The 19,640-nt window shown below is 45.7% G+C and overlaps 1 protein-coding gene across 5 annotated transcripts in view; it reads left to right on the top strand.

Annotated features, from left to right (window-relative positions):
* PASD1 (PAS domain containing repressor 1) overlaps nucleotides 1–17,149 on the top strand; it is a 103,245-nt gene extending 86,096 nt beyond the window's left edge. For 4 of the 5 annotated variants that reach the window (XM_069867561.1, XM_069867562.1, XM_069867564.1 and 1 more), the window contains 12 exons: nucleotides 1,532–1,638; nucleotides 4,400–4,547; nucleotides 6,634–6,715; nucleotides 8,141–8,261; nucleotides 8,979–9,088; nucleotides 9,572–9,658; nucleotides 10,616–10,774; nucleotides 11,290–11,490; nucleotides 12,342–12,538; nucleotides 13,305–13,397; nucleotides 14,111–14,318; nucleotides 15,513–17,149. In XM_069867561.1, the coding sequence (XP_069723662.1) occupies nucleotides 1,532–1,638; nucleotides 4,400–4,547; nucleotides 6,634–6,715; nucleotides 8,141–8,261; nucleotides 8,979–9,088; nucleotides 9,572–9,658; nucleotides 10,616–10,774; nucleotides 11,290–11,490; nucleotides 12,342–12,538; nucleotides 13,305–13,397; nucleotides 14,111–14,318; nucleotides 15,513–15,683 (1,684 nt within the window). In that variant the 3' untranslated portion in view covers nucleotides 15,684–17,149. The remainder of the gene's footprint in view (nucleotides 1–1,531; nucleotides 1,639–4,399; nucleotides 4,548–6,633; nucleotides 6,716–8,140; nucleotides 8,262–8,978; nucleotides 9,089–9,571; nucleotides 9,659–10,615; nucleotides 10,775–11,289; nucleotides 11,491–12,341; nucleotides 12,539–13,304; nucleotides 13,398–14,110; nucleotides 14,319–15,512) is intronic. The other variant, XM_069867563.1, reaches the window with a different exon arrangement.
* The last annotated feature ends 2,491 nt before the right edge of the window (nucleotides 17,150–19,640 follow it).

The following is a 19,640-nucleotide window of genomic DNA, read 5'->3' as shown; positions in this document are numbered from 1 at the left end:
TATTTGACTAAATAAAGCTGTATTGTGGCAGAAACCACTGTGTTTCAAGAGATTTGCCTTCCAAAAGTGTGGAGGGCTGCCTGTTGAACCCAACCCCTTGTGCTGGGGTTCAGGAGCTGCCGCTGAGACCTTGATGCTCCTGGGGCTGCTGTTGGTCAGATCCCAGTTGTGCTTCTTTCTCCCATTTCCCATTTTGTGTCAGACTGGCTGCATTTCTGGGGAGGAGAGAGGTTACAGACCTACCTTGGCTCTCTTTAGTTGAATCATCTATGCTCAAATGTGGAGTTGCCAGGGCAGGAAAACTTCTCACATTAACATCCAGAAAACTCAGGATTGATCTATCCAAACCGAAATGTATGTACACTTAAATTTTTTTTGCTCATATCCCGGGCCGCTTTATGGCATTCACCTTCCTTAAGCGGGTCACTTGACACACCAAGAGAAGGGCAGCAGGAGAGGCGTGTTTGATCAGCAGTGACGCCTTCAGACTGCCCTGGTTTTGAATCGTTAACCATTTTGCTAACACACTGCTGCCTGGTTCCTGAGGAACATGCTGAACTTGGCAGGTGAGCCTTTTTCTGTGAGCACATCCAGCAGCCAAAACAAGTAGGTGGAGCCAATTAGCACAAGTCCTGCCTCACCAAGTACGGTGCTTGAATTGGTGTGAGCAGGAATGCGCTTGAGCACTAGGAGACAGAAGATGGCACGCTGATATAGAGACTAGGGGCAAAATTATTGGTTTCCTCCTCCCATTTCAGTATTCTTTCATAATCATTAGCTAGCAGACTCCAATGAAGACTGTGCATAAGTTCAGTGTCGTTAGGACACCATAAGAAAGCCTCATATTTTGCTTAGAAAATGGAAAATCTAGAATTGACAGCAGAACAGTCAGGCAAGTCATTGCAAAGTACCCATCTAAATAATTCCTCAGTTCCTTCTCTACTTGCCATAGAAATAACAGTCCCTAAAATCAGTCCCTTGCTTATTCTTATCGTTACTACAGGCATAGGAACATTTTTTTACTGATTATAATTTCCCAAGCTTTTCCATGGGAACAATCACCTTTTCTTTTTCCTAAGCTGGTATTGACACACATTGAAGCTTCCCACTTACTCTTCCCTCTACAATTACTACGCGGATGACATTTACATCCAACCTACTGGATAATTTTACTCGAGCTCCAAGTTATTATGCACATGAACAGCCATAGCGTTTCTCAAGCTGTGTGTCTCACAAGCGTGCTTAATGAATTGAGTCACTTGCATACGTACATGCGTTTCTCTACACCCACATAATGAATAGGCTATGAAACAGTAAACACACACCTTTTCATTTTCCCAATTTTTCCCTCTCCCTCGCTTTTTTTTTCCTTGTATATGAAAATACATTTTGTGTATATGAAAGTCCACTCCTGATTTTCCTGCCAAGTGAACATAAAAGATGGTTTTGGTTGCTAATATCACAGCATATCTGCCATGATGTCAAAGTGTCAGGTTTTGTGTTCATTCCCTGCCCTCTGCTTCTCTTCTAGGGCTCCACCTATTATAGGATATTTACCCTTTGAGGTTCTGGGAACGTCGGGGTATGATTACTACCACGCAGATGACCTGGAGCTTCTTGCTAGGTGCCATGAACACTGTAAGTTCCTCTCCCTCTGCTGCATGCCTGCCTTTGATCTTGTTTGTCACTCATGCAAAGCCTTTTACTGTCATCGCAAAAAACATCTTTATTTGGGGCGTGAGGAAATTCTCTCTTTTCATGACAGACTGTCATAGCTGACGCTTACCTGAGAAGCAGAATCTCTGCAGGATTCACTCAGATCAGGAACTCTTTGTGCAGGTTTCCCAAACTGGCAGATACCCTGTTTGAGCACAGAATCTCTGAGAGCGAAATGGGATTAATAGATGGGAAGGTAGAATGTTACGCTCTCTGTCCCCGGTTTGTGAGGGCAACCCCAAAGCCCAGGATTTTTGTGTCTTTCTGTTCCTCTGGGCTCCAGAATCAGCCAGAGGACTCCAGAATCAGCCAGAGGGCTCCGCTCACCAAAATGCCTTACGAAAGCAACATTTACATTGCCTGCCTGTGCAATTAGATGTTGTGAACCTCGCTTACTGCTATTAAAATGCTTCTGGAGAGTCAGGCTCTTTTTTAAATATGAAAGTACTAAATATAGCCTCCCTGTGGGTGAAGGCGGCTCATTTTTGGTCAATCTGAAAGTAAAGCAGAAAAACAGAGAAGTCCAGTTCAGGCTGATGTGTGGACACCGGAGGCTGTTTATGAAGTTTATCTTCATGCGAGGTTAAATACTATGACCTGCAGGAGCCCAGGGGGAGCCAGGTCAAGAGGAACACTCTGTTACTCACGCTGTATTGGGGCAATGCAGCCACCTGCTGAGGCACCGTGTCCTGCTGAAGGCTGAAGCTGATGTGAGGAAAGACAAAAGGTAGCAGCAGACATGGTTAAGTGTTAATCATAGGGCTTTTCCTACCAGATGTGAAGTGTTCTATCCCTGAGACTGCATTTTTCCATTTTATTAAACACACTTCAGACTGAGGTATTGAGCCAGAATTAGGTCTGTCCTCCAGCTGGTTAGCATTGACAAGCACTGTAGTGAAAGGTGACTGTGCACTTTGTAAGAGGCCTCTAGGTAATCAGATATTTTACAAAGAAATATCATTTACAGGTTTCCTGTTGGGCAAACTCTGTATCTGTTTGTCTCTCTGCTCTCTCCATTTGAAAGGAGAGTGTTTTCTCAAAAGGAAACAAGGACACCCTAGGCAATGGAGAAAGGGGGATGATATAATTGCTTTGAGACGGAGAGCAGCACAATGCAAGGACACCAGGAAACTCCACAGCCCACCAGCACACTGGAGCTAGGAAAGCTACTTCGTCTCTGAGTTGCAACCCACCTCGTATCTAACACATACCTTCTACCACTTTCATGTATAAGATGCTAAAAGACTTACTAGAGAATTACTTCTGAATGTCAAGTTTCCCCACTCCACTTCCCTGCCAGTTTTTCTGCCCTGTCAAGGCAAAGCACCGGTACAAAACAGGTGGTGGGGAAGTCGGTTGCATGGCTGAGTGCATGAAGGAAGCTGTGACAGGGGCTAGACGCAAATTATGTGAAGTACAGCAGTGTGAAGATGGGAATATTAAAGGAATATTTTAACTGCTCTCAAGAACGGTACTTTTTAGTGCTGTTTGCTTATAAGACCATCCAGACAGAAGTGAGCTACTTAACCAGACAATGTCGTTTTGGTAGTACGTGCATGCATTTTGCCATTGACATACACACAAAGTATACTGAGCCTGGGTCAGATCATTCAGCAGAGAATATATTTAGTGACATAGGTTCTGCATCTCAGCTAGCCATGGATCCCCTCTTACATATTAAAAGAGCATTTGCACAACATACCTGAAGTAAAGGATACTTTAATATTACTGTGCCAGATGACAAAGTAAGGTGCTTGCAAAGATACTTATAGAACTTACTTCAGGAATTCTCTGCCAGGACTAGGAGCTGAGTGATCCCTAGCATGGTGTGTTAGCCAGAAGACCTTTGCTAAGTGCTTCATCACTGTTAATGGGATCACTAAAGAATTTAGTCCTGATATTTAACAAAGTAGAGGTGTGCAGGTGAGCAAAAATACTGGGTTAGTGTGGCTTGATAAGTTCCCATTTGTCAGATTGGCCATTCCAGGCAGGCATATTGCCTACTGTGAAGTGAAATAGTTTGCTTAAACCACATTTGTATTTTACTTCACGTTAATTATGGGTATTTTAAGTTAGCATGTTTCATTTTGTACTCCCAACAATCTGAGAACAATTAATGTGAGTATTTAATGTAGTTCCCCTCATTATGTTCTAGTTGTATTACACCACTTCAGATTTTTCTAGGCAAGTCCTGATAATGCGCACCTCGTCTGGTGTATTTAGGTCATCTCTTGGAAGAAAACTCTCAGCTAATCTGCTAAAACTTCACTACCACATTGATTTGTGCTATTATTAAGATCTTGACTTCATTACCCCAGTCTTTGAAATGCATTCTCATGTACTTTTGGAAGGCAAATAATTTGTTTAATTAATGTTACATATGCTTATTTCAGAGGAACTCACAGGTAAGTTGTGAGAATGAAGCTAGTTGTACAGTTATTCCAATTATTATAAGAACAATCTCAAAATAGGAATATGCACTCTTCAAAATCAGTAGCAGAAAAAACCCAAATAAAAACTCAGTAGATGGTTGTGTGTCATCTGTCATGTTTATAAAGCCACAAGAGCCATTTTTGTGCTGTAGCATACTGCAAGAGGAGTATGGGACCAGGCGTTTTTTCTCATCACTTTCGCACCATGAATTTTCTATTCGCTATAAGTTCTTTCTTTTTTTGTTCAACAGTGATGCAGTTTGGAAAAGGAAAGTCCTGTTACTACCGGTTCCTGACAAAAGGCCAGCAGTGGATATGGCTGCAGACACACTACTACATCACCTACCACCAGTGGAATTCCAAACCCGAGTTCATTGTTTGCACGCACCTGGTAGTTAGGTAGGAGCAAGCACCAGACACTTCACAATGGATGTCCCGTGTGACAATCCATTATTTTTTCTAGTCCTGTTTTATGTTAGCCAAATATTTGCTGTGCACATTGTCACACTAAGATGCAACGTAATTCTATAGAACTATTATGACAGGGAACATGGGGAAAAGCATAATGTGTTTTCATTACTCTTTTCTTTTTTGCAACAGGGCCAAAAGTATGGAAGCCACCATTGGCCAAGTCTAGCAATGCTTTACATTTCCCTTTTATCCCTAGCAATGACATGGCCATAGGAAAAATTAAGGCTGTTAAGAATAGATGGCTTTAAGAGCATGAATGGGATCATACATCTTCCACAAAACCTTTTGATCAGAGCTTTAAATATTCATGACTGGAAGTTAGCTGCTGTCCTGCTAGCCTTGTTCCTCACCTGAAATTCAGCCCAGGATCCCCCCCTAGTGGGAAGCTGCTTGTGCTCGGTTGCAAACTGGTGCTGGAAGGCAGAGCGTGTGTGGGATGCTTTGTGATATGCACCTTCTGGAAGGGGAATCTGCTTGATTACCACTATCATCTCAAAAAAAGATTGTGTTAAGACTGAGAATATATTTAATGAAGGGCTTGAAAAAACAGTGACGCATTGGTTTGTTCTATTAACTTGAGTAAACACATCATTCACTGTGTCTGTCTTTACTCTCAGGAATCTATTAGTGATTTTTTTTTCATGGTCCTTTCTTTTTGAACACCTGGAAGGACAAACCCTAGTTAATTGGGATATTCTGAAAGAGACTGAGAACACCTTACACCAGTCAAAAGGTGTAAGTGACAAGTGCTGTGTTTGCTCATAGAAAGGTACATGGCAAGTGTTATCATCAGCACACGTTAGACAGAAGGACTGCTTCTGCATTGCATTGTTTCTGCCATCCTTCAAGGAATTTCGCTTCATTTTAACCTCTGAATCTATTGTGTGTGAACTTGTTGCTTCTTTCTGCTTTCAGTGCCTCTTAAACCTAGGGACAGTCCTAAATAGGATTTGAAATTCAGTTCTGTATATAGTGAATGTTTAGGGTATATTCTTGAAACACACAAGGTGTGATTTCAGGAAAATTTATTGTCTTCAGTGATATAAGTGAGTTCAGTTCAGCAACACCTCTTACCTCCCACGAGGTTTATGGCCCGTTAACATATCAGCATCCTAAATTCTGGCACCTTTCCGTGCCCGCAATTTACAAGCAAAAGAGATAAAGAGTCTTTAAAACATCCTCTCCAGTTTATCCTAAGGGTGAATCATGTGGGATTGTTTACTGTAAATATTTTATTATTTAAGAGAAAAAATCATAAGGAAAGCTAATATACACATTTAGAGGCACATTCCTGAGGATTCCTGCACCTCACATTGCAGCACTTTATGTTCAGAGTTTCCACCAGAGTGAGAGTGTTAACTCGGATGTGGCGTGCTGCATAGCACTGTGTGCACCATCAGAAACAGGGGATGTGACCTTCTCCTCCCCACCAGTGGCTTAGATCTTACTGAGCTGCCATATAGCATGCAAAAAAACCAGTCACTTGATCATCAACAGGTTAGAGAATGAATATGCATTTGTTGTGGCAGTTTACAGAAGCTGTAGAATCATTTTTTCTGCCTCATATGCAAAAACGGCCTCGACTTTCTTAGGAAACTTGTCCTGAGGACAAAGACACCTGATTTGTATTCAATAACCAAGCTTTGCTTTTAGAATAGTTTTGCTTGAAGACATCCAGGGCCAGAATTTGCAAAGGAGTGCCTACGTTTGTGCTTGGAGTGATTAGGGCAATTTATCACGTAGGCTGCGCAGTACTGGCTGCAGTGGGACTGGGACAATGCCCAGTTGTTTCTAATCCGTGGATATTCAGCAGGTGCAGTTATTCACAGATTGAAAGGCTGTATGATGATGTTCCTCTAAGCACCTTTTATATGAGAGAGAATGCGTGTGTGTGTGTGTGCTGTGCAAAGCTTGTGGCTCAACATGAAAACTCCTTAGTGACCTGTATGGTAGGATAGTTGCCATACAGTTAACAATATCCAGACTGAAAAAAACCAAACTTTTTTTTTTTCAGTTATGCAGAAGTTCGAGCTGAGAGAAGGCGAGATCTTGGCCTTGAAGAGTCATCCATTGAACTGGCATCCTCTTCTCTAAAGGTACCATGTCTCTTCACAGGTGAATGAGTAGGTGTTTAAACAAACTGAGTAATCACTTACCAATTGTAGGAAAATACCTGTTCTTTATTCTCCTTCTCCTTTACTCCCATCTCCTTCACTTAGGTTATGACTCAAGCACACCCTGAGAAGTTTTCCACTGCATGGCTCTTGGGTCAGGCATATAATTTCAAATACAGCAGTTGCATTGCTGCTGTTCTGCTAGTTGTTATCTTCCAAGAGCAGTACTTAAACAATACGTTAAACCACCTCAGTTCAGAAGCAGAAATATAGAGCTGGAGGCTAAATTGTTGTACCTGTCACCATTAGTAAGGCACAGAGGATCCAAGCACAGGGCATGTTACCTGTTTTGTTAATACCGGTTGATTACTGATACTCAAAGACTGGAAATTAAGGCAAAACATTTATTCCAGATTTCAACTCCATTTACACGATTGGGCAGGATCGTATCAAGTATAGAATTGTGACCAAAGCAACAATTTCCATAGCTTGAATAAGGCTGGCATCCCAACACACCTACCCAATCAACAAGGTTATTTTAATTACTTTTAAATTCTTCCACTCAGTAGTTTACATGTAAGACCAATAATCAAAGTAATTTCAAGTGGATTGTTGTGTTAATTATCATTCCATTAGCCTTATTGCTCTTCAGATGTAATTTTATAGAAGCCATTTATGGGCTGAGATGTTTTGCACTTGAGCAAGGACCTTCTTGCAAACATCTGCTTCTCTGTCATCACAGCACAATTCTGTGTCTATTACCCCTTTCCACATGAGATAGCCAAGAAATTTTTCTGCAGAACTTAAGCAGCATCTTGTGATGTAAGGCAGCTGGAGGACAGGCAGAGTGATCACTCCCATTGCTTGATCTCCTGGAGGGGAGCGGGAAGCTGAGGGAGCTCCCTGAGAAGCATGGGAAGGGCGGTGGCACGTCGTGGTCACCCATGCCCTGCAGGTGAAACAGTTCCCTATTACCCAACAGTTACGGGCTTTTCAGCATGAACCATCAGCCAGGTGGCATCTGTCACTTTGACGTGACAGCTCCAAACCTGTTAATATTCAGTAGCTTAAGCTGTTCCCCAGTGTGGATGTGCTGCCAGGTTCCTGACCAGAACAGCTAGCTGGGAACAACTGCTCCCCAAGGAGCAGCAGGTAGGGTTGCAGTTCTCAACATCGACCACTTAATGTCCCCCACAGGAGATTTTTGCTGTAGATTCTCCTAGGGCAAGCGTTGAGGGGCAGACTGAATACTGCACCAGGGTTTGGGGGTGTGGTGTTGCAGTGCTGGCCCTCAAACACCCAGACTGTTATTTTTCTCTGCGAACAAGTGGTCAGGGAGGTGTAAGTCCCCTCTAGTACCATCCTCTCTTGCTGATGGTTTGGCTGTTTGTGCTTCACTCCGTGCAGAGCCACAGCAGCTTTCTGGACGTGGGGCAGTGTGGCAGCCAGGATGCCAGCCGGGAGGGAGTCTCGCTGTCATCTCACAGCTCCCGACGCTCCTCGCATACCGCCCTCTCCGACTCTGCATGTAGGTGCTGGCGTGGTCTGGGGCAGCCGAGCGTGGGGAGCAGGCTGGAGTTCAGGGCAGCCTCCAGAATAGTGGGATTTGGCTGGAAGTGACCGAATCAGGGTGGGAGAGGGGTGCCTAGCAGCAGGACTGATGTACTGTGCCATAACAAGTTACGGTTTGGCATCAGAGCTGCAGATATGTACTGCCTCATCCTTCTTAGCCCACTGCTAGTGTGAGAGCAGCTGTCTCCCCATTTGCTGCCACCTGAGGTTTGCAGGGGCTCAGGGGACAGGGGGTGACTCACTAAGCCAAAGCAATTTGATCGAGCCCCAGATCTCACTGGCAAAACTTCTATTACGGACTAGTTTGGTTCCTGGTGATAAACCCCTGCAGAAGGCTGCCTGCCTCACTAGCACCTTCATGCCAGCTCCCACAGGTGCTTCCCCCACATCCCAGGCGCAGTTGCAAGGTGAGCACAGTGTTCGTGTGGGGCCGCGGGTGGGAGCCCACTCAGGGGCTTTCCTGGAAATACTTGCTAGGGGAACAGTGGGAAAGCTGAAGTGAGATGTTAGCATCAGAAGGGAACCCTGTGAGTCAGGTGGAGAGACAGAGGGATCATGGGGGGGGCAGTCTGAGGAGCCACTTTGGCAGCATTTGGGCCACTGTTTATCTGAATATGTGAGGTTCAGGGTTAACCAGCGTCTGCTGTGTCGCAATAAACCATGTCTTTTTCAGCTACATCATCCATGCGACACACAGACACCAGCACACCCACCCGGCCACCAGTGCCAGGGGGACAGGTGGAGAACGCAGCACTACGACTGGCATCGGCTGCAAGTGCCCAGGTCAGTGGTTCCTGCAAGCAAAAGCCTTTCTGATACCATAAAGAAATGGCCTTGACAAACCTCAGAGAGGCTGGATCTTCACCTCTGAATGTGCTGGGCCTGAGCATGGGATTTCCCAGGGCTGTAGGGAACCCTGCTTCCCAGCCGAGTCAGTAGAGAGCTGCTAGAGGGTCCTCTGCTGCCTTCTTTGGGGGTTCAGTTTGCTTCTCCAGGTCAAATACATTCTCATGCCATGAGCCCACTTTTCTTGGAGTTTGTACACATGAAATGGCCTTTATCCAAAAAATGGATGCTGACACTGAGCATTTGCAATTAGTAGGGGACACATAGAAGTTTAAATTCTCACTTTAGATTCATCCTCAGATCTCCACATGGAGTTCTCTAATTCCCTGCTCTTGTTCATCACTGGTATGAGCTGGTAATGCACCAACTCTGCACTAGAGGTGCTATGGACCTATAGTAAGGCAAAATTTTCCTTTCTAGGCCATAGCAACTCCTCAAGCCCCTGGTGAACACCTCCCTCAGCATCCCGTGGCTCAGCCGGCAGTCCCCTCTCAGCACACTGTGATGGTACGTGGTTTATTTTGTTAAATGCACTGCTATGTCCAGTCAGTGGGGCAGAGTTGGTGGCTCTAGTTCACTGCTCTTACCTCTTACTGGTTGGTTCCAGTGTGTGAGGGCAAGATTTCAGTGCCCTTTCTGTTGCTGTTACTGAGATTTACCTGCAACAAATTTATTCCACCAGTTTATTTCAGCAGGGAGGTACAGCAGGCAGGACACCCAAAGAAATAGCTTAGAAGAAGGTTTACACTTGGCAAAACCATTAGGGGCTGCTGAAGGCTCATCTTTGAATTGCTAGCAACTAACAGCAGGCTGATACGGTTTCAGAGATAACAGCGGAAGCATTTCCTTGCCCTGGCAGAGGAAGCAGATGTCATGTAAGGTTTCAGTTGGGCCAGAGAAAGAAGAAAAAAAAGAAAACAATAAAAATTTGGAAGTCATAAACCATAACTATGAGATCTGTCCTCACAGAGCTGTGAGGTCAGTGTAATAAGCATTCAGACTACAACACAGGACCTGAAGATGACCAGCCGAGATGTGAAGAATGGGTTCCAGGGTGGGATTACAAACTAACACGGGCCTGGCATTTGGCAAACATAATCAGCAGCACAGCTGAAAGCTCAATCTGGAGATGTGGCAAGGGTTAATGCACTGTCTGCCACAAAGCATGGGTGGTCCGAAATCATCAGGGTGTCAGATTAAAGGGACAAGGGAGTCTCATGCACAGACGCTGCATCTTGCAGAAATTTGACAGATCAAGATCTGGAGTGAGGCACCAAGTGTGAGCCAGTTCTGCTGCTGCCTTGGAAGTACAGCAGCACTTTGTTTAGATATCCAGTTGCTGGGTTTTGTCAGCATCATATTTTCTGTGGCCAAAACTGAAGAACAGTCATTTTTCTGAAGCCAGCATCATTATGAATGTGAGTAGCAGGACTTGTCCTACTCTGTGGTCTCTGTTTTCTGCAGCCAGTGTACCATTTTCCAACCCAGCTTGGGATGATGCATCAGCTGAAAGAGCAGCTGGAGGAGAGGACGCGCATACTTCAAGCTGACATCAAGACACAGCAGGAAGAGCTCCACGTCATCAAGGAGCAGCTCCAGCTAGTGCAGGACTCCAATTTGCAGGTACCCACTGCCTCCAGAGTTCTCATGCCCAAAAGCCATTTGCTTTTCCTTTCAGCACACAGATTGTTAACAAAATTGACAGTGGCAAAAGCGTTTAGAAGTGAGCTATAGATAAATTGGTAGTTTGGTCTCAGATGTGGGAGTAGTGTCTCCTGAGAGATGAGTGGCATCATTATCTGCTTAAGTATTGAATCAGGCATTTTCATTATTTAGAAAAAAAAAAACAATCCCAAGCTGATCCAAAGTGCCCCCTACATAAAAAGCTTGGTTTCAGCGGCAGGTTAATACTGCTGGATCCCCAGTGCCATTCCTGCAAAATGCAAGAGGCATAATGGAACTGGAATAGTCCTGACTCTGAATAAATATTTGGGTACAAGCTACCATTTGATTTCATGGTTCATTTTGCCCCTGGATTTAGAGATGTTGCTGCTATAGTGTTTCAAATGTTGACAGAGATAGCCTGGGAGCCAGAGACTCAACCACCACAAAAACTCATATGTCTCTCTTATTTAAAGATGCTGATGCAGCAGCCAATCCCTATTGTCTTTAACAACGTGCAGCACCCGAGCCCCAGGAGGCCACCACCAGGGACGCCCAGGCAGACCACAGCCAAGAAGTCGCAACAGCAAGGCCTTACGGGGACGAAGCGCTACTGCGGCACCCACCTGCCATCACCACGCCAGTTCCTCAGGGACCCCTGTGGCACCGCCACCCAGGTCACTGGTTCCCTCATTGTCTTTATCATGCCCTTTTCTGGCTTTTTAAATACTTGTCTGCTGTGTCCCCCTGTCCATGTCTCCTCTGTGTTGGTTTTACTCCATAGCTGACGTTAAAAAATTTGTGTTGAGTGTCAGTCGGGGATGATGTCATTCAACTGTGAAAATAAAAGCCAAGTAGCCTAAAAGCATTGAACCCTGGGGACCGCCGAAGCTGTCCTGGTGACTGGAGAGGAACTGAGTGGGAGGTTTGGCCTCTCATTCACTTCTCTTTGCCGTTGCAACATGGTGCTTGTTTGTAACCAGTGAGAGTTGTGACTTCGCAACATGGGGAAGTAGGCATTAATTTTAAAAGGTTAATTTCCTTCTGCCTGAAAGGTCTTGAAAGGCAGCTTTGAAAAATAAGTTTTTCATCACTAGACATAAATCTGCTATGTAGACAGTCACATCTCCTTTAAAAAAGAACTGAGATTTCCAAAAGCAAAAGAAATCAAAAGCAGTAGCTTTACAGAAGGATGAGACACTCCTTGGCAACTTCAGATTTGTACTCCTTCTACCCTTAAACTGTTCTCTTCTCCTTTGAGCCTTGTGTGCCCTTACCCTTGTACCCTGTCCTCAAGAGACCATCTGCTCCTGCCGCTGGGGATCCCAGCGCCTGCCCTGCAGGGGCAATAAATGCAAACAGGTTGGTTGTCCTGAATGGATGCTCTGTTCCTACAGCTGTCTTCAGGGTGAATATCCTGCTGTTTGTTCTCTTTTTCCCATCCGCATACTGGAAGCAGTTACTTTATCAGTCGCAGTCTCTTAGGGGGCGTTTAAAACTTACATGGTTTCCCATGTCTTCATTTCAGGTTCAGCAGCAGCACTCAATGAGAGGAAACCAAGCCCAGCAAACGCGTCTACCAGGGCAGACAAGCATTTCAGTGCCCCTCTACAACAATCCCATGGTGTTTTCACAAACACATCCCATTCCAGTGACTGCACAGATGCCGACTGACAGCAGCGAGAGGCAACCGCAGTCTGACTACAGCCAGGATAGGAGCCTCAGGTAAGAACGCAGCCCTGCTGGGACCATCCTGGTGGTGGTGATGGAAAATAGCAATACCTGGCAGGGCAGGCACATCTGGGCTCAGGGGGGTGATGGTCTCTGGGTGGCACAGCAGGGGTGTAGGGCTGTTCCCTCCTGCAGAGATATGCGTTAATGTTGAGCCCTGTGCGCATGCAGGCAGGGTACTGTGCACACGATGCTGTACCCTCAGGGGCCTGAAATCCTTTTCTCTCCGTATTTCCATTAATTGTCCGTGTAGCTCAATAACCTTTGGACATCTGCTGCTGTCAGGGTCAGTGAACAGGAAAAACTAACGGGCAGCCTTTCGCAAACCTGTGTCTTATTGCTCTGAAGCTCCAGGATGTCTTTTATCCAGCCAGGAAAAGTGCCATGGCAAAGCCTTTTTTTGTTTTATACAAAGCTGGAAACAGTGTATAAAACATATGCAACTGCCCCAAAGTCTTTAACTACCTTTTGTGTAAGTTTCTGCAGACACGATCCAGCCCTTTTCAAATATCGTGTAAGGAAACAACCTGTAGAGATCTTGCTGTCTACAAAACGTATTTCTTACATGAAAGATTTAGCCAGTTTCAGCTCACCTCTGCGAATGCATTAGACAAGGTGATAATAAGAATCCTATTTCATTAGCCTTTTTCAGAGTGATGGTTTGAATGCTTTCGAGGGGATTTTCAGGGGTTTGTTTCTAGACACCAACAGTCAGGATCTCTCCCTTCCCTGACCATCCTCTGTTTTTCTTCCACTGCAGGATGCTGTTGGATCAGTCTATCCAAGCCATGATGCCCACTGCCAACAGCGGCGGCCAGTCCACGCCGAGCAGTGCCAGCAGGCAGCAAGGAAAGTGAGTCTTTGTTCACCCTTATGTTCACACAGTGTTTTAGCAGGAGATGTTACGGCACTGAAAATTATTTTTTGTGCATGATCACACAAACACAGTCTTAAAAGAACCAAAAGCTCTGCTGGTTAGGAGAAAAAGTAATGTGAATATTTTTTAACTATGAAGAACTTGATGAGAACTTCAAAGCGACAGGTGATAGAATAGAACAAGAGAGAATGGCCTAAAGTTGTACCAGGGGATGTTCAGATTAGACATTAGGAAAAATTTCTTCACCAAAAGGGTTATTGGGCACTGGCACAGCTCTCCCAGGGAGGTGGTTGAGTCCCCATTCCTGGAGATGTTTAAAAGACAGATAGATGAAGTTCTCAGGGATATGATTTAGTAGTGACAGGTACAGTTGGACTCAATCTCCAAGGTCTTTTCCAATTTAGCAATTCTATGATTCGATAACTGAAATTCTTTGAAAAATAATACTTTTAAGCATTTTCTGGCTCTTGCAAAGCCTAAAACATTTAATTGAGTACTGAAGGATATGTACAGCCTTAATTTTCTGCAGTTCCAGTTCGTGCTTGATGGGGACGGGGCAATCTGGGTCCTGCATGTTTTGACAAACCCTGTTCCAGTCTGATTCCTGCAACACCTGGGCTCCCCAGGGCCTGCTCCAGTGTGGGGCTCTGGGTTTGGGCTCTCACACCTTATTTTTCTCCTCGTGGCAGATTCATTGCAGAGCAGCAGATCTTGCCTCCCCCAGTACAGATGCAACCAATCACATGTAGCGCCATTCAACCTCCAGCCCCATCGCCTGTTTTCTCCCCGTCACTGATGATCCCACACACCAGCTTCACGTCCCACCAGGCAAACACACCGGTTCATCTCCACCAGTGGCCACAGCAACAGCTTCAGCAGCACCGTCTCTACCTTCAGGTAATGGAGCTGGAACAGGTTTGTGAGGACACACAGGGATGCCTTTGGGTTTGGTTTGGGTTTTTTTGAAGAAGCCAAGCTTACCTGTCTAATCAAACCTGACCAGTGCACTTGCACATCCTCCGTTCCCATTATATCTGCCCATACCCAAGTGCTCAACCTTTCCAGGCTGGCTCCACACCCGTTCAAAGCCATTGCTTTCCAAACAACTCAGTTATCACTTAGTGTTGAGAAGAAATATCTAGTTCTTCAAACACAACTTATCATCCAGAAGAGCTCTGTTGGGAGTCTTGCCGTAGACGTGAGACATGATAAGCTCTTTTGAAAACGTGTCTCCTGCTGTTCTATCTCAGCATAGCAAGTTTTTTTTATCAGCTGTTGTCTACTGCATTCTTTTAATAAACTGATGTTTCACAACACAAATCTCTAGAGAGGGTGATTCTGGTTGTTCAAAGCACAGCTTCATCAGTGTGTGCTGCACCAATGACACTGCCAAGGAGAGGGGGTTGTTGAAGTTATTAATTAGTAATATGCTCTCCAAGACTTGCCTGGTTGGCAGAGGTAAGTTATGGTCCTCCAGGCAAAGATGGCAGAAAACAAAACAGGAAGGGTAGGTGCAGCTGAAAGTAGCCATGCAGCAGCACTGGATTTAGGGTAAGAAGTGAATTGTTGTTGTAAGCAAATGTGACATGAGCCACCTGTGCTTTGGGTACTTGTGCTCACAGGCTGCACTGAGGTCCTAAAGCCACAGTGGCCTTAACAGGGTGGAGGGTGAACCAGATCTCTGGGGTACCAGCCATGGGTACTTGGACAGGGTCGCTCTACAACCTTTTCACTGGTTGCCTGAAGATACTTCCCATAGAAAAAGGAAATTGTTTATCCTACAGATTTTACCTCATGTCTGGGTAGCTTTTGAAGGACTTCATTCTTGCTGGGCTCCTTGCAGGGCTAGCTGGTAGGATGAGTGGATGGATGTGTCCTGCTTCCCCTCACTACTCTAGGTGTTGTTAGTCATGCCAATAGCACCAACATCCCAAGCTGCTTGTTCACAACTCGCACTCTTGATGGGTAGAGGTTACCTTTAGGGCTTGGTACTTGCACTCTTGGGTAGGAGGCTCAGCACCAGCCCTGCAGCCGAGGGAGCGGGTGGGTGGTAGGGCAGGTCTGACTTATCGGCTTTGTGTCTCCCAACAGATGCAAGGTCCTGAGCCGGTGCCTGGTGGTCCAACACAGCGCATTTTCCAGCCACCCCACACCCCGCAGCAGAACTCCCTGAGCTACTTCCTTCACCCACAGCAGCAGAGCCGCCACGCGCAGGGCCAGGCGTGCAACCTGCCTGACATGCCTGAGATGCAGCTGCCCTGAACACCAGGTCCAGGAGGCAGGGACCACCTTGACTGAGCTGCTCAGCGCCGCGGGCACACGCAGAGGGGAAGACGACGCTGTCAGAGCACAGGACGGTGAGGTCGAGCCCTGCAGGGAAGGTGGTGGCCAGAGGGACGGTCCCCGACAGGACTGGTTGGCTCTGGGGGCACCTTGTCGGTTGGGATTTACATGCAGCCAGTACATGCCCTCACCCAGCACAGCAGTGCAACTGGAAGGTGATGGCTTTCTGGCTGCAGGGAGGTTATTTATCAGGTCGCCACGAAGATTGCTTTGAAATGGGGAAAATCCTTTTCCATTCAGGACTTAAATGCTGAAAGTCACTGTGAATTTAAGCCCAGCATTTGGAGCACATACACAGACTGTACCAGTCCGCAGGACACTGTTGGATTACCATGTACATAACTTGTTTTGCTGTTGTAGGTCCATTGTGGATTTTTTTTCCTTTTCTCTATACCTCAGTCCCTCAACTTTTTGTTTTCCAGGAGATTGGATAATGCTGCTAATTTACATAACACCACTTTTGCCTGAATTTCTTACTGTTGTTATACCAGCTCACATCGCAGCTAGCAAGATATTTGTTGTATTTTATTTTGGTTAACAAGCGTAGATAAATTTATATGGTTTTTACTCCCTGTAGCCAAAAACTTTTCAGGTTACAGACGAAGAATCCTTACTTGTTCATTTTTGGTTGTTTTGTTTCAAGTGATGTAGTTGTATCTGTTTCTATACATGAAATCAAACAAGCAAGCATAGAACAGCATATGACAGCAAACTTTGTGGTTTTGCTAGGTCATGTTTCAATTTGGCAAACCTGAAACATATGCTTATAATGACACGAGCGATGTTACAAGCCCGTAGGGTCAGCAATAAATTGTATTTTTGTAAATTGTCACTTTTTAACTATATGTTTATATTTATGAATTGAAAAAATGGTTTATTCCTCAGTGGGTATATAGTTAAGTGTCCCTACTGTTTGTGTCTTTCCAAAGGAAAAATGAAAATGTACATTTTTGAGGAGTTAGTAGCTGGTTACTAACTTTGGGCACTGTTAGAGCCAAAACTTAGGAGATGGCTTAGACCATTTCTATGAGCTTTGCAAGAAAATGGTTATTTAGGACCAGGTCCATCTAGCAGTAAAGCTCCATCTGACAGTCAGAGCAAGGTTTAGGGACAGGTTAGTTCGTAACCTCTGTTCAGTCCAAGCAAAGCATGATTTTTATTTTTTTTTTTGCCTTCTTTGTTTTTGGCATTTGTTTGGGTTTTCTTTTCTTGTGCAAGCCACTTTTTGGCTCTTTGCACCACACCAGGGGACACTGATTCTTACTGATGCAGCAGCCTTGGGCACGAGCAAGCCCAAGCAGCCCTGTGTTTGAAGAGAGGGGGGTGAGTGAGAAAGTTAGCAGGCAAAAAAAAAGAGATAGAGCTAATGATGCATCTATCTGTAGCTAGAGATGCCTAATGTCATAGGTATGTCTGTGTCTAGAGCTAGCTAGCTCTCTTTTCCCCCTCAGCCCCGCGTTTTCTGTGCTGCAGCGCTGGGAAGATTTCACTAGCTTTGGGGGCCAGGCGTGAGTGTGTGGGCTCGGCAGCCCGGGGGCAGAAAAACCTGGCTGAGGCAGGTCCCAGCAGCCTGAGCTTTCCAGAAAGCTCAAGAACAAAACAGCGGTGTGTCAGATCTGCCACAGACACGGTTTTGGCTGCAGCCTTCGTGCTGCCTGGTGGGACGTGATGTGACTCACTGCCTGCCGTGCCCCAGCCCTGTTGCACAAGGGGCTGTTTCCTACCCGCTGGGTTTTTCCTGGTGCTGGGTACAGCAGCCTGGAGCATCTGTGGAGTTGGTGCGAGGCACTGGGCTGCTCTGGTGTTTCAGCCGAGGCAGGGGTGGGCATGTGAACTAAAGCTGTGCGAGCAGCCAGCTTTCCACAGCCCCTCTCTTGGCAAAAGCATCGGCGTGGGTTGGTTTTGTCTGGGGTGTTTGGGCGAGCACAGGGTCTTTGTAGCCTCAGATCATTTGTGCTGCAGCAAGGGCCAAAGGGGAGCCTTTGAGGTAGGAAATCATTTTTTAAGATGTTTTTTTAAGCACTCCCATCCCAAGATAATAAGGTTGCTCATTAGAGCCACCTATAGTCTCCCTATCCCAAGATAAGAGGGTTGCTCCTCAGGCTGGGGCAGGAGGGGTTGCTGTATTTTGGAGTTTCTTTGGGCTATTGCTTCTTTTTTCCCCCCTAACCTTGACATGTAATGTTAGAGGCGCACACACACCTTTTTGTTAGGGTTCCACTCTTGTGTGTGATTTGTGGCCTGGTGTGGCTGGCAGGAGGGAAAGGCTGAGCACTTCCCTGTCTTGCCCAGTAACCCTGCATCGCCACAACACCCCCGCACGGCTGCTCTGCAGTGTCCCAGCACCATCCATGAGCCCGGACCTGGCAGGTGACAGTCAAATCTTGGAGGTGGTTGTGGTTGGGGCCAAGAACTTGGAGGGGAGGGGTTGGTAGGGAGGTAGCCAAGGCAGAGTAGTTTTCTGGCATTGCTGTGACTTTGAAACAAGTCCAACAAAAGAGGGTTGGGATTGGGTTGAGGGTTGGGATTGGGTTGAGGGTTGGGGGTGGTGAGTGTGCCCGATGAGGCTGTGCCATGGACACAGCCCTTTCGATGGCAGCACTGGGCTGCACAGGCAGGGAGAGCTGGGTTGGGGTGGCACCACTGCCCCTGCTTGCAGCCTCTAGGAGGGAGCGCAGGAGGTTTGCAAGGATGTTTACATGTTAGATTGGCCTTGCTGAAACAAGAGACCTAAAAACGCACTTTATGCTGCACCCCCGCCGTTCCCAGTGCCCACCCTAGACCCTCACCTGGCTGTGGTGGGTGGTGGGTGGCTGCACCGTCCCTGGTGCTGCCTCTTTCCCAGACACGCTCCAAAGGACAAAATCCCACAGTCCCTCTTCGGGGCTTCCTCGGTCCCTGCTCCGTCTGCCTCCAGCCTGGGGGAAGGCTGACTCAGGGCCATGGGAATTTTGCCTTATATTGTCACTCACTCTCAAAAATAGATACGAATAAATAAATAAATATCTTTATTCAGGTTGATTTGCATTTGTTTACCTCGTTGTTAGCCATGGCCTGTGTTTTTGGGACCCATTTGGAATTGGGGGTTGCCGGTGGGTTTGTTTCACACACCCCAGGTGCTTACGAGAACATGTGGGTGACTTGTTGGTGACAAGCTGAGGGTAAGAAGGTGGCTGGTGCTCCCTCCTTTAGGGTTGGGCTCCAGCGCTGGTGTCCTGGCAGCCGCTACTGTTCTGAGGCTTTCTAGTACACGAGCACCTCTCTACTCTCTCTATACATAGATAGATATACAGATATATGTATTTTTAATATACATATAAATGTATGAACATGTATATCTATATATGAATATATATAGACCACACAATTCCAGACCTCTGAAAACACAGGCAGCTTTAATTAATAAAGTCTTGCACTTTTAGCATATTTGTACATATAAGCTAAAGCCTGGTGAGTATAATCAGGCTGGTTTGACAAACAGTGAAAAGTTACTGTATATATTGTATATACTCCATGTAAAAAAAAAAAAGAAAATAAGATCTTAGAATAGAGGATAAATCTTGTTTTATTTTATATGATGTTGAATATAGATACATTTATAAATGTTACTATTCTTAAAAGTATTTTGTAATGGGAAAAAGGAAGTGTCTTATGAAGATGAACAGTAAAGATTTTATTCTTGTCTTGAATCTATGTCCCTGCACGGCCCTATTGAATGGGAGCCTGTGCATTTTGACAAGCTTTAAACAGATTGTATGAAGTATTTTAAAAAAAAAAAAAAGAAAGAAAGAAATAAAATACTACTTGTAAGATACCTTACACGGTATGTGCTCGTTTTGTTCCCTGGGTGGTGTTGGGTCCATTGGGGATGTGCTC

This window comes from Phaenicophaeus curvirostris, chromosome 13 (assembly GCF_032191515.1).
Source record: "Phaenicophaeus curvirostris isolate KB17595 chromosome 13, BPBGC_Pcur_1.0, whole genome shotgun sequence".
In the NCBI taxonomy this organism is placed as follows: domain Eukaryota; kingdom Metazoa; phylum Chordata; class Aves; order Cuculiformes; family Cuculidae; genus Phaenicophaeus; species Phaenicophaeus curvirostris.
Note: the sequence above shows the minus strand (reverse complement) of the source record. Positions and strands in the feature narration are given on the sequence as shown.